General features: G+C 37.3%; 1 protein-coding gene across 1 annotated transcript in view; it reads right to left on the reverse strand.

The window, feature by feature from the left end:
- TMPRSS15 (transmembrane serine protease 15) overlaps window positions 1–15,127 on the reverse strand; it is a 179,006-nt gene that overhangs the window by 132,841 nt on the left and 31,038 nt on the right. The window contains exons 6-7 of the mRNA XM_004711306.1: window positions 7,946–7,976; window positions 6,803–6,939 (exon numbers count right to left, since the gene is read on the reverse strand). Coding sequence (XP_004711363.1) covers window positions 6,803–6,939; window positions 7,946–7,976 — 168 coding nt within the window. The remainder of the gene's footprint in view (window positions 1–6,802; window positions 6,940–7,945; window positions 7,977–15,127) is intronic.

The raw sequence follows: 15,127 nt of genomic DNA on the forward strand, positions 1-15,127 counted from the left end.
AGCCTATCTGTTCGGGGTTTTTTTTCCCCTTTTCCCCATCTTTTAAATTTTGTGTGTCAGTGGCTTTTTTGTTTGTGGGCTTGTCAGAGCTGCAGCCGTCGTCACCAGGTTCTTATGAGCCGCTTTGACGCTGTGCTGTCAAAGCCAATCCCAATTTTTATTCACACATTGTTATATCTGTACACCCACCTAGATAAGAGAAGTTGGATAATCTTTTGAAGACTGGAAATTACAGGACACTTCATTTTGCTCATGATGAAATTGTACATAGAGCAGGAGTCCGTTATGGGAACAGGAAAAGGGAATATTGCATGGTTTAATATAAGGATGGTGTGGTTCCGGGTTATATCCTTTCACCATACTTATTCAATCTGTATACTGAACAAATCATCAAAGAATTTTACATAAATAACAGATAAAAATATAAATATAAAGAATTGTGGAGCATGAGGATTGAGAAAGGCATACTAACATCTTGTGCTAAGAAGATGACACAACCTTGCTTGTTTAAAATGAGGAGCACTTGAAGCACTTGCTGATGAAGATCAAATATTAAAGTCTTCAGTACAGATTACACCTCAATGTAAAGAAGATACAAATTGTCACAACTGAACCAATAGATAATATCACATTAAATGAAGAAAAGTTTGAAATTACTAAGGATTTTGTCTTTCTTGGATCCACTAATGCTCACGGAAGCAGCAGCCATGAGACCAAAAGACTAGTTGCAGTAGGTAAATCTGCTGCACAAGACCGCTTTAGACTATTGAAAAACAAAGATGGTACTTTGAGGACTGAGGTTCCCCTGACCCAAGCCTTGATATATTCCACTGCCTCAGGTGCCCATGAAAGTTGCACATCAAATATAGAAGACTGAAGAAGAATGGATCCATTTGAATTTGGTGCTGGAGAAGAATATTGAAAGAACCATGGGCTGCTAAAAAGACAAACTGATCTGTCTTGGAAGAAGTATGGGTAGAGTGCTCCTTAAAGGCAAAGGTGGTGAGGCTTCCTCTTACATACTTTGGCCCTGCTGTGAGCAGAGACTAGTTCCTGGCGAAGGACATCATGCTTACTAAGTAGAGGGGCAGAGTAAAAGAGGAAGCCACTCACCAAGCTGGACCGACATAGTGGCTTTAACGAAGGGCTCAGGTATTGGAACAATTGTGCAGATGGCACAGGAGCAGGCCATGTTTCATTCTGTTGTGCAGTGGGTCGCTATGCATAGAACCTATTTGCTGATATCTAACAATGACTATATTGTTCTAATTCCACTCTAAATATGTGTATTAATGCAATCTATAAATATTTACGTGTGGTAATGAGACAGAGAGATTTAATAACTGCTACACAATTTCCCACCTCATAAGTGACTATTTAGAACATACTGCACTCTACTACCCTAAAACCACAACACGTGGAACCATCACATTTGACGTCACCTACTGTTTCAACTATAAATCAGATAGGGGCAAAGGCTTAAGTGAAAGCAAGAATCAGGGAATTAAAAAGCAAAAAATAAATATTTCCAACATCCTTGAAAGTAGAATACAGATCACCTATTCAACAGTATTTCACAAACACGAGCGAGGATCAATAAGAAAAGATAGAGTGGGGAAAAAAAGACACGAGTTAAGAATTTATTACAAGCATATGCAAATAAATCTAGCTTAGGCAAACTGCAGCCAAAATGCTCCTTAGACTGTAGGATGGTGAGACTTTGCTTCATGTACTTGGACACGCTATTAGAAGGCACCGATTCCTAGAACAGTACAGCATGGTTGTACTGTTGTACATGGTTGTAAAGTAGAGAGTCAAGTGAAAAGAAGAAGGCCCTCAGCATGATATATTGGTATAACGGCTGCAAAAATGCGCTCAACTACAACAATAATTGTGAGGATGGCACAGGACAAAGTAGTGTTTCATCGTGATGTCCACGGGATCTCTGTGAGTCAGAACTCACACATGGCACCTGACAACAGCAACATATGCAAAATAAATAGCCCTGGTGTTGCAGGGACTAGTTTCCTGGCTGCTAGCTAAAAGATTGGCTGGTGGTTCAAATCCACTAGCAGCTCCATTTCAATTCTATCCTTTGGAGTTACAAGGATTCAATCAGTGGAGGTGAATGGCTTCAGGCAAAGCTTATACATTTTTAGCAAATCTTCACATCTGTTCACTACATAGTTTTGGAGAAGTTATCAATAACTTTGTGTTGGATAACAGAATTAACAACTTTCCCAAGAAGCTCTATTATGTGTCTGGTGGCAGATATGGTCCTATGTTTGCCAAGCCCTGTTTCAGCACCTTCCTGGGAGGTTTCCTACCCTGTATTTCCCAGAAACATTGCAGTCACATGGAACCCGGTGACGGAGTCTGGGCAAGAAACAATCCTCGAACTCATTTTCTTCACATTCATGTGTGATTTCTAAAACATCAACATATGCTTCCCTTCCTTGCTAGTCAGTGTGACGGATCCAGGGGAGAATGCTGGGGAAAAGGTCACAGAGGAGGACCAGCCATATGGAAGGCATGGCACAGCTCCTGGCCTTCGTATTGGATTGGGATATAAGTGATGAACTGTGGCTGTGTTAAATTGCTAAGATTGGGGGTGGTAGTAATCATGGTTATTTAGACAACATTGATGCATTGATTTATCTGTCCAGGTTTCTATGAATTTGTTAAATTTTGGTGGCAATGTAAAATTATATGTCATGTTCTGATGTAAAGGAACTCTATTGAATTTCTGCATAAAAGCAAAGATGACAAGAAATATCCCTAAAGGCAATTTAAATAAAACTACAAGAGTTTAGAATAGAATAGCCAAGTTAAGAATGTAAAACTATTATAATTGTCAGATAGATGCGTGTGCCAGGGGCTGTCTCGGAGATTCTTTCATTTAATTTCAGGATCTTTCTGGAGAGCTTAGTTCTTCATAAAGCTATCCGAAATTGGCTAGTCTTTCTGTAAGAAAAACATAACAAACAAAACAGATTTAATCTATCATGACTGAGTGGCATTGCTGGGTGTTAAGGCTTACAATGATAGACTTTGCAGCGCTTTCAAGACACCATCAGAAAAACAATTCTGAATGGGAGATGAATGTGTTAATTCAGCTATTAAAAGTGTTGCTTATCAGGGGAGTAGATTCTTCTCCCTTCCGCTACACAGATCCACTGAGCACTCCCTCTGCTGGCTCAATATTTACTAATGTTATGTGTGTGCAGGGAACTAAATTCTGGAGGATGTATAAATTAACACGATCAATATTCATTCACCAATGTACACCTGTATGAGGCAAGAAAGCAGTATACAGACACTTGCCACCTTCCAAATAGTACTTCATAGGCCCAAATGCTGAATCAGCATGTTTCCTTCTCATAGGTCAGCTGAAAAGTGAACTTTCTTGCTGATGAAATTCTAATCAGAAAAGAACAACAGTCTAAAGAAATCTCGGCTCAGCCATCGTCAGCTATATGTTGTACAAACCTAAATCACTAAAGGCTAAAAAGGGAAACAGCCTGAGGAAATCAACATTCATGTGAGTCTATTAAGAGCAAAAATTTGAATTAGAGTTCACAGCTGGAGGGAGGAAAAAAAGAAAAGAGACAGCGAGAGAGCAAAGGTTAATTTCATATAGTGACAGTTCTCATCAATTAATTTCATGAGTTTTCTGTGATGTGTATTCAGAATCATGGGCTTTCGGGTGGAAATTTGCCATCACACTTGGTGCTGAGGTGAAGTCCACTAGACTTTTAGGCTCACTGTTGCCAATATTGAGAAGATAAGTAAAGCTACCTGCACTCAAGAAACTGGCTTAGAAAAATGGTTCAATTAATTGACTTGTTTTTTCCTAGTTCCACAAAGGATTAAATTTTATTTAGAAAAATAGAAGCAATGCTAACATGAAAATACCAATAACTAAGGGAATTCGATGTAGAAATGAAAATGGTATGACTTCACTATGAGTTGGCATCGACTCGATGGCAGTGCATTCTACGTTGTGTGGCAGTTACACAATCTCCTGTCAACTTGAGTGGAGAGGCGGGGTCCAGCCTGTCACTCAGGTCGTAGCTTGATGACCTCATTTGGAGGTGTGAAGGAGATAAATTGCTCACTGGAGGCCAGACCCAGTCTCTCTCTGCCTTCCCTTTCCTGATGCTGAGACACTCAGAGAGCTGGAGGAGACATGTGGAGACCCACGCCAGCATTAAGATGCTTCCACTGCCATTGAATCTACAAGACCTTCTACCTTCTACCCACTGGCCCAAGATCTTCCTGCATTCGGCATCATTGATGTGCTGCATGGTCTAAGGAATTTATGGACCAGTACTGGACATATGGGCTAAAATAGGACTTATGAGCTTGATCTGGACTGGGCTGGGGTGTTTTCTCAATATACAGTTGCTGTTTTATATAAAGCTCTTTCTTATACACATATGAGTGTCTGTGAGTTTTCTTCCCTCATCCACCCGGACTAACAGACTTTGTTTTGCATATCGCTAGGAGGGACTAATTGCTAGAGAAAGACAACAGGCTTGTTGGGGGGTCAAATGCAAAAGATGGAGATGCTCATTGAGATGGATTGACACAGTATAAAAGAAGGTGAAGGTGGCACAGAGCTGGGCACTTCATTCTGTTATATTTAAGGTGGCTTTGAGTCCGACTCAACTTGAAGGCAACAAAAACTAGGAGATCCTCTCCCAAATAATCAAATTTAAACGTGGGGGCTTAAAACATTACGAATATAGTTGACTAGCTGCTCATACTTTCATGATCTTGAAGAGATAAGACATTGTAATTTCAAGAAATTTAGAGAATTTATTTAGAATACTGAAGCTCATGGTCATGAGTTCATAGGTACCTTAAGACTAATTTTAGGACAAATTCTCACATTTATGTGAGACTTACAATATAAAAAAGCACTGAAATTTATTCTTCATGGAAATTGTGAAGAATGGAATACAGGCTGTGCAATTAGTATGATGCAATTTAAAATTAGTTGACTCATCTATGAATTAGTTATGCATTTTTCTCTAATTTAATGTTATTGATTATTATCATCACTGGATAGGCTCAAGGCTATGCAACTCTCTTAGACTTATGTAATTATTTTTGAAACAGAAATCAGCATTACTCTTGTTACCTCATGAGGGCACACTTGTATCATATTTTCCCTAAAAAGATTTCAGAAACTGACTTAAACATCATACCAAGAAAAGCCTTTTTCACCCCCTTTTCTATGCATAACTTAGCTTTATAAAACATATTTAAAGTACTCTGTAGGCTGCTCTTTCTTCCCGTAGGCACTGAGTACACTTCAAAGCATGTAGTTAAAGGTGAAAGCTTGAATCTCATTCAAGAACATTTGAATTAGGGCCACTTATTGGAAGCCTCTTTAGCCAAGTTGGCTTTTGTTGAGTTGGTATTGGGAAGCAGAACAGACTGCCTTTTAATGTAGGTAGGTACCAAGTAAGTTGGAAATTTTCTAAAAATTTGGTTGAAACTGGAATTCATCTTCAATTAGTATGCAGGAAGAAGAGCCAAGTGTGTCAAATATATCTATAGTCCTAAGGGGCTATAGCCCAAAGTATCAGTCAGTTAAAAAACCTGTAAGTTAGGTGCTGTTCTTTTTTGGGTTTTTTTGACTGATGTTTCTGGTTATTGCCCCTTAGTGCTACAGATATATTTGACACACTTGCAATCAAATGTTCAATTCATCCTTATTGTTTAATTTTTCAAAAATAAAATTGTAGATTGGGATTGCTCAATTTGTTCTTCACATTGTGTAACAGTCTTTTTATACTTAGATGTTAATCTTTGGATTTGCATGTAAATTACAGGCAAAACTGAACCCAGTCATAAATCAAGAGTAAAATATTTATAAAATATAAATCACTCAGAACCACACTTGAACTTTTGTCTTTGTCATGTGATGTCCAGTGGATCCGTACTCACATGGAATAGAACTGCCCTATAAGATAGGCTAGGCGGTAAATCTTCACAGGCATGGATTTTGAGGTTGTCTTTCCTGTGGATGTGCTTGTGGCTGTGAACTGCTGACCTTATATTTAGCATCTGAGCCTCTAATTTAGCCCCCTTGGGCATATAGGAAGGACTATAAAACAACATCATCATTACATCAACAAAGTAAGAATTTACAAGTAAACTTGGATGGTTTATTCATGTGACTTTAAAATCTTACTCAGAACTTATCTCAATTACATAAATAACTAAAACTCAAGAATTTTTTAAAAGTTGGTTGCTTCTCTGTCAAGAATGGAATGAAAAATACAATGAAATATAAGAAGTGGATTTATGGATAAGGGAATATTGAAATGGCAAGAAATTACTATTATCATTTAATTGATGAGAAAACATTTTTAAAAAGTCTTTGTGAGAAGTGATTGAGGATGCATATGTAAGAAGTCAAATTTATTATAACCTGGAACAGTTTAATATAGAGACGAGATGGAAATATGACGTCCCTTCCCCATTCAGGATGGATGGTGTTAATCTCACATCTACTATGTTCTTTCCAGACTCATAAATGTATTTCTGTTCAAAATTAATATAGTTTAATTATGTTATAAAGTTTCAGTATATTAATAAAATTATTTTATATGTATATTAAATTATAAGCAAGGCTATTGGGATATCTCATTCGCTAGTAATTTCAGAAATGTGTGTCTGTGTGTGTACAAACAATGAGGACAAATGATAGGGGGATGGTGAAGGAAGGCAGAGGCCGAGAAAGGTGGCACGCTGGAGAGGGAGAGGGAGAATGGGAAACATTACTTACCACAAATTGTATTGTCTTCATCTGAGCCATCTGGACAGTTTAATTCTCCATCACAAAATGAATCAAGTGCTATACATTTTAGAGCATCAGCACAAGGCCTTGAACCAGGAAGGCAGTTTATGGAAGCATTCCCTTTAAAAAGTAAACAAACCGACAAACAAACACACCAAAGAAAGATGCATTTATAAACTTCCAGCAGAGCAGAGTTAAATTCCAATTTTTTGATTACTTAAGATGTATTACTTTTGTCATTTGGTTGCTTACTTAAAAGTATATACTTATAGATTTCAGTAGAATATTTTCATTAGTTATCAATAAATGGAATCCATAAGGACGATAAATGTAAATCTATTATTAGAAATATTCAGTTGTTCCTTACTTCTATAATTGACTTTTTATGTTGTCCATTTAATACAATTTTAGTAGCTACCCACTGGAATCTAGTCACTGTTCCGTGCGTGACCACCCCTTAGAAAGACCACTGTGGCTGACAAGTAGATAAACCTAATTTCTTTGGAACTATTTAGTTAATAGTTCCAAGAGAAAGCATTACACATCAATCATTGTGGATTTTTTTATTTGGAGGAAAATATTCTACTGTAAAATATAAACCAGTTAAAGAAAACCATGTTATTTTAAATAGATTTTCTGCTCTATGCAAATACTATTTTTCAAAATATTACCTTCATGAAACTTGCCATTCTTGCCAGAAATATTCTATGAACTAAAGTATCATTTATATTCATCTAAATGCCTAAGAGTGGGACAGGGTAAACAATGTCTATGTTGGCCTATGTTGTTAGATGGACACATTGTATTGACAAACACTTTATTTGCAGGTAGAATAGTTTATGGCTTATGGAAAATTGAAACAAAACAAAACACTTCCTCTTGACAAATTCTGCATCATCTAGTATCTATTCAAAATCTCTCACTTATTTATAAACATAAATTTTTGAAGAAAAGTCCTGAGGAAATAGAAATCTAATCCAGACTAATATTTTCTGCAGGCCAATATGCCTTCATGACAATTGATAAAAATATATGACATAAATTTTAGGGAAAAATAAAACATTTATTCATAGGTAGTAAATATTGATGTCTGTCTAATAAAATTCACTTTAGAAAAAATACACCCAGATGGTCCTCAGAGGCAAGGATGGTGAGACTTTATCTCGTGTGTTCTGGGCGTGGTATCAGGAGGGACCAATCCCTGGAGCAGGCAGAAAAACCAAAGAAGAGAGCTGTCATCCACAGTGGGCTCAAAGCTAAGAACAATTGGGACGATGACTCGGGAATGGGCAGTGTTTTGTTCTGTTATGCAAAGAATCACCGTGAGTCAGAACGGACTCGAAGGCACCTTATAGCAGTACATTTTAAGCTTGATAAGTACACTTTATATACTTCTATTTTCTCGGGTATTATGTAGGGCAAATCATGGACAGCTTAGGGCATGAATCACGTCATCAGTATCTATTCAAAATCTCTGTTACTCATAAACATAGCCATTGAAGAAAAATACTGACAACCCATGATTTGTGTTGTGAGCAGCAAGATTTATCAATGGATGTCATTGCACAGGAAGATTAAACTATTTAAATTCTCAGGTGCAGCCGTACACCAAGCAGTGGAGACAATAAAAGACTGTTTTCATTCAATACCTTCCTTGTTTCCTGGGTGAAGGATGATTAGGGTGAAAGACACACATGCTCCACCTGCAGGTGTGAGTGGTCTGTGCTGTGCTGGAGCCAGGGTCAGAGCCCTGGGCACCCTTTATGCTAGCTTGTTTGTTACCTGCCCGCATCCACATTCTTAAAAAAGAGACTCATCAAAAACCACATTTCACTTCTAGGAATTAAGCTGGAAATTTTAGGAGCAATTCTAAGATCAGATTTGAAGAGACTTCAAAAAATTTGTGGAAAAATTCAATTATCTTTCATTTCCATTTTTTTGCATTTTGAAGCCCCTCATACTTTAATATGACTACAAGATAAATACATATGTTGCTTTTTTGCAGAAGAATGTGAAAATTGGAGTAATTAGCTTATCACTAAAGTAATGACGATGATTTAGCATTTTTGGAAAATCTTTCATCTCAATAGCATTTTTGTTGGTGTTCATTATCTTAAAACCTGCCCTTTACTGCCATCTACTGGCTTTCAATAACAAGATAATTCCTTCTGAAATTTCTTTTAAAACCCTTTCAAAATAATTGTAAAAAACACAAGATTTCTTTTGCAATATTAATTAGCAACACTTATGGAATATTTTGTTGAGTTTCAGAGATTTTTGTAACAGGCACTAACAGAAATGGGTATAACCCACTGGGAAATCATGACATATCTAGAATCTAAAATAAGATAGAATAAAGATCAGTCATTACTTAATGACAGAATGTTGCACGCACTTAAGAGATTAAGATAATTAGAAAAGGTATTTAATACACCAAATCTCCCAATATGTATTTCAATTGCTTATATATGAAATTTTCCTGAGAAAATGACTTAATTATTGAATTATTTAATATCAAATATAGGATAGACACAGCAAATAAAAGGACTTGTAGATTCTTGGTAAATATAAAAGGAGGATGAGGCTAGACACTCCATGTTTTATTTTTAAAATAATTACCAAAATTATAATAACTTGCCATTTGAAAGGGAAGATTTGGGAGGCAGTTGGTGAGATGTACAATTTTTTTTATATTTCTAGTGCTTCCCAAATAGCCCTGTTGGCGTAGTGTGTTATACATGGGGCAGCTAACCACAAGGTCAACAGTTCCAAACCATCCATCATTCTTAGGGAGAAAGATGAGATTTTCAACTTTCTTAAAGAGCGATGGTCACAGAAAGAGTTCGACTCTGTCCTACAGTATCACTCTGCATCCCTATTGACTCATAGTGAATGAGTGAGGGGATGTTTCCCAGGAAAACTCGCCAATATTTCAGCCTCTGTGTGTTGCTGGTCCCTTGGGTGGAGCACGTTAAGCTCTACAGACAAGATTTTACCACCATGAGTGGCACCGCTGGAGAACTTTTGATCTACCTCACCATTCATGTCAAAAGAATCATCTGCCATGTGTGCTAAGGAATTCTTAAGGGATGGAAACAGAAGGATGAGTCCTGCAAGGCTTCTATTGCTTTCTTTCTTTTGATCCATGGAGCCAGTAGTTTAATGGTGTCACGTGTTCATTTTCTAATAAATAATTCAATAAATAAGGTACAAAGAAGAGCCACAGTGCACCACATATTAAGCAACTTGTTTTGTTTTGTTTTTCTGAAGCAAGGCCTGCAGACGCCTTCCTAGGGGAGCTTAGATTTCAACTAGGTGTCTCAAGATGCTAAAGGCCTCTGTTGGCACAGTGGGCTAGCATTGAACTCTTAACAGCAGTTTCGACCAACCATCTATTCCAGAGAAGGAAGATGAAGCTGTCTATGCCCATAAAAATGTACAGTTTCAAAAACCCTGGGAACAGTTCTACTTTGTCCTATAAGGTCACTATGAATTGGAATTTATTCAAGAATAGGGAGTTTGCTTTATATGTGTGTGTGTGATGTTTATACATGTTCCAGGAAGATAGTGGAATGTAGTTGTGGTCATGGCTGACAGTATACCCATGTTTTGAAAACAAATGGGCTTACTTTGTTTATACAGAGGCTATTTGTGGAAAGCAGAGAAGAAAGGAACTTCGGTGCCAGATGGTAGAAGACCTTTATACCTTTGTAAACTATCAGAAATATTTTTTATAGATATTGGTGTTGAAATTCTTATGTATGAGTCTGATATGAGCAGTTCTTGCTTTATAAAGCGATAAATACAAAGAAGTACTGGGGAGAGAAGATCAGTTCGGATGCTGTCTTCATGATTCACGTGAATGCTTATGGGTGCTGGAAACGCACGCTGACAGCTGCGGTGGGCGTAGGGTCAATGGCTATTTCACAGGTAAAATGCTTTGTGACTTGATGCCCCTGGCCAAGAAGAGAGGAGGCAGAGGAGTGTGCGTTCTCCTGATGGTAAACATAACCGATGGGTATTACACGAGTCAGGGAGGTGGCGTTTGGAAACAGGTCTAATGGGAGGTATTTTTATTTGAAGATAGAATTAGCAGAAGTTTTTGATACTGTACTCTGATGCCACGGTCTGTACTCCTTAAACACTCGTCAGCCAACTTTGGTTTAAGGAGGAATAAAATTGAAAACAATATGAAAAACAGGAAAATATATTGGCATCCAAAGTTTAACTATATTAATACCTAGTTTTCTCACTTTTCTTTATATATAAAGATGACTCCAACCTCGTCCAGCTCTGTTGCAGGCATTCTGATCAATTAAACAGACTGACATATGTTCATTTACCTTGCTACAGATGTACTACAAAATTCAAGATTATTTAACGGTAACATTTGGGGGGAGAATTTAAAGGTGATACTGGTGCTTAGTGGGGAAAACCATTGAAGAAAAATGTAACTTGTGGTCCTAGTTAACTTATGTAATAGTGGAAGCAGAGTCTGAACTCTTACAGGCCTATTTTTAAAGGCCAATTTCGTTACCCGATAGTGGAAAAATAGATATCATCTTACCAAAATTCACATTTATTTCTAGGACCATTCTGTTCTGTTTAGCAAGACTTTGTCTAATCAATTCAAAATGAAGCTACAATGGAAACTGAAAAATACTTTAATGTCCTTACAAATTGTTCAAGCAAGAACATTGTAAATTAGAAGAGAATGAAATATATAAGTGTTATCCGTTCAAATGCAGCAAAAGTCACAATACATTTAATATTGGATAAAATATGTGTGAATCTTGGAGCAATTAAATTGAGGAATATAATTCAACTTTGGAATCTCTTGGCCCAATTTCATGTTCTTTATGAGATGAACTAATTATTTTCCTTCAGTCCCCAAAGTCCTCCATATAGTAGAAATGTAGCAGAATTTTGTTTATTATGAGACTGAGAAAGCCCCTGCTAGTGAAACTTTCTCCCCATGTAATCATTGCCTACACAGTAAGCAACAAGGATGAAAACAAGCTATACAGTAGAAACCCTTCAAGCAAGAGAGCAATTGCCAAAACCGAGCCCCTAGGCACGCTATAGCTGGCAAGAAATCAATCAGTATATTGCAACCTTCATTTCCTTCTCTTTCCCCTAGTGTTTCAAATAGGTTGGTATAACTTTATGGTAATTGGCATCAGACGCATTAAACAACTGAATACAATCCTCTTGGACTTTGTAACCACTGTCATGTAAATATTCTTTTGGCAGAATTTATAGTAGCACTTATATCAGGTATATGAGGCATGCATTTGTTGATTTTCCTCAAACTTTGTCTTTCAGGAATATAAAAATGAAAATAAACTTAACATCCCTGAAAGGCATTTTCATAACAAATTACTGCGTGGAAACTGAGGGTTCTAAGTTTAATTGACATGTTCTCCTCTATAAATCTATATTAGCTTGTCACATGAGAGGAAAAAATGGGGAAGATGAGTAGACTCATACAATATTTGGATCCAGTAAAAGAAGTAAGGTAACTAGCATACTGTCTCTTTTACTGGAGCCAAGTACAGCACTTTCGTAACTTATAATTCTTTGAGGTTTGATTAAATTAATTCAGTAGTTCCCCTTAATAGAAAAGCTTTGGAAGTGGAGCTGGTTAAAAATATTCTAACTAACTGAGAGTTACTAAATGCAACCATCTTATTTTAATCTTGGTTTTTGAAAACAGCTTTTAACTTGTCTATCTGAATCAGTAAGAGGCAAGGAGATGCCCACAAATACTTGTTTCCCACCCCCTTCTCCTGAGAATTCTGGGAACTCTAGTAGTACTCTCTGGGAGACTTTGCAACTGACAGGACACATGGAACTATGCTATTGTCCTGACCAGAAGGAACCATGTGGAGACCCCGGCCAGTACTGAGATGCCTCTACCGTCACTGGATCCACAAGACTTTGCACCCACTGGCCTGTGATCTTCCTGCATTTGGTGTCATTGCATGTATTTCGTGAGTCTGAAAAGGAATTTATACATTGGTTTCGGGCATATGGGCTAATATAGGATTTATGGACTTGATCTGGACTGGGCTGGGATGTTTTCTCAATATTCAACTGCCCTTGTATATAAACCTCTTTCTTATCATGTATGAGTGTCTATGGATTTGCTTCTCTAGTCTACCCAGACTAACACAGGTGCCCCCTCATATGATTGAATGGGTGAATTCAGAGTTATTTAGAACTGATTCAGCAAGAAAAGTTAAAGAACAAATAACCCAAACAGTTTGATAAAAGTTGTGTCTCTTCACAGAGAATCCAGGGCGGATGATCCCTTCAGGACCAGTGGTGAGAGTGGTGATCCTGGGAGGTTGGAGAGAGGGTGGGGTGGAAAGGGGGAACTGATTACAAGGATCTACATATAACCTCTTCCCTGAGGGATGGACAACAGAAGAGTGAGTGAAGGGAGATGTCAGAGAGTGTAAGATATGACAAAACAATAACTTATAAATTATCAAGGGTACATGAGGGAGAGAGGAGTGGGGAGGGAGGGGGAAAATGAGGAGTGGATGCCAGGAGCTTAGGTGGAGAGCAAATGTTTTGAGAATGATGAGGGCAATGAATGTACAAATGTACTTTACACAATTGATGTATGTATGAATTTTGGTGAGTTGTTTGTGCCCCTAATAAAATGATTTTTTTTAAAAAGTTGCATCTCTTCTAGCAAATTTTTTTGCTTCCTCTAGCATTGTTCTTAGATAATAATGCATATGCAAGACAGAGGGCTGGATAGAAGTCAGATCATTGAGACGTTTTTTAATTCTCCATTTCTTTATCTGAAAATAGGGGTAATATTAACTGTTGTGTTATCTAAGAGAGTTATCAGTTGTCTAATGTAGAACATAAGTGAAAACTTTTAAAATTATAAATACAATATTATGAAAGGAATATTACATATTCCTTTACATATTGTTTAACATGAGATTTGTCGTGTAAAAGCTGTGAATAATTAATGTCTATCAACTTTGGAGTCCCTGAAAGGAAGAAAGCACTGAGCGGCTAGCTACCTTCTAAGTAAGAGAGTGAACACTATTCAGTGATCAATAGCTAAACATAAGGATTACTTAGTTTCTTAAGGACTAGAAAAAATGTTATCTCACAAAGAACAATGACGTATCCTTAGAACTTGAACTTTGAATAGAGAAAGGGATCATTTAACTTCTGTGTTTTATAACCAACAGCTGTGTGACCCTGGGCACATTATTTATTAGTCAGTTTGCTTCTCTACAGGCTCCTTCAGAGTCCCGGTGGTGTAGTGGTTGCTCACGGGACTGTGATCCGAAAGGTCGGCAGCAGGAAATCAACAGCTGCTCCATGGCTAGAAAGACAGGGTGTTCTGCTTCCATAAAGAGCTACAATCCCAGAAACAATAGAACGTTCTACCCTGTCCTGTAGGGCCCCAACGAGTCCACATCAACTCTATGGCAATGACCAAGGCAAGCTCATTCGGAAGCTCAAATCGGAGTTTTGTTTTTCTTGAGTCCTTTGGAGTCCATTTGGACTCGTCCAGACCCATGTCATAGATAAAACTGCCCCGTGGGGGGTTTCTTGGCTATGATCTTTACCGAAAGTGATTGCCAAATCATTTCCTGGGAATTACTGAGAGAGTTCAAACTGTAAGTCAGCTGTCAAGTGCTTAATCATCGTGCCATTGCCATCAGTGTTTGTAAAATATGGTATCTGGCCAAATAAACAATTATCATAGGTCTTACAAGTATTATGGAAATAGCCATAACTATATATAATGCCACTAGTATTATCCTTATAGTTTTATGAAAAATTACACTTTGAAAAGTTCATATATAAAATTTAAGTTGTTATGATACCTAAGGTATTCATGAAAGTTCTATTTTCTAATTTTATAGGACACAGGATTTTACAGAGTAAACAGATGAGTTCCGACACCTAGTCATTGACAAACCAGGATTAGAATTCAAATCTTCAAGCCTTCCATCTTTATGTTCTGTTTTCTTTCCTACACTAACGCCATTTCACGTTTTAAAATACCTCTGGTTAATTATGAAAAAATAGGTAAAATTTCAAAGCAAATTCTTTCAATATTGTTATGATCTTCATGAGACAAAATGAAGTTCAAATCTTATGGTCAGCAATGACTGATGTAACGAGAAAGATGTGGTAAGAAAAAACAACAAAAACAACTGAAATGGCCATTATTAATCCTAGTTTGTTTCTGCTTTTCAGACTGTGCACTACCTTTCTCGAATGCTCTATAGGTTGACTGAACCTACCCGTCAGTGCCATGGAAGAATGGTC

The sequence above is a fragment of the Echinops telfairi genome, unplaced genomic scaffold, assembly GCF_000313985.2.
Source record: "Echinops telfairi isolate 266 unplaced genomic scaffold, ASM31398v2 ScPeMD7_7469;HRSCAF=8507_0, whole genome shotgun sequence".
In the NCBI taxonomy this organism is placed as follows: Eukaryota; Metazoa; Chordata; class Mammalia; order Afrosoricida; family Tenrecidae; genus Echinops; species Echinops telfairi.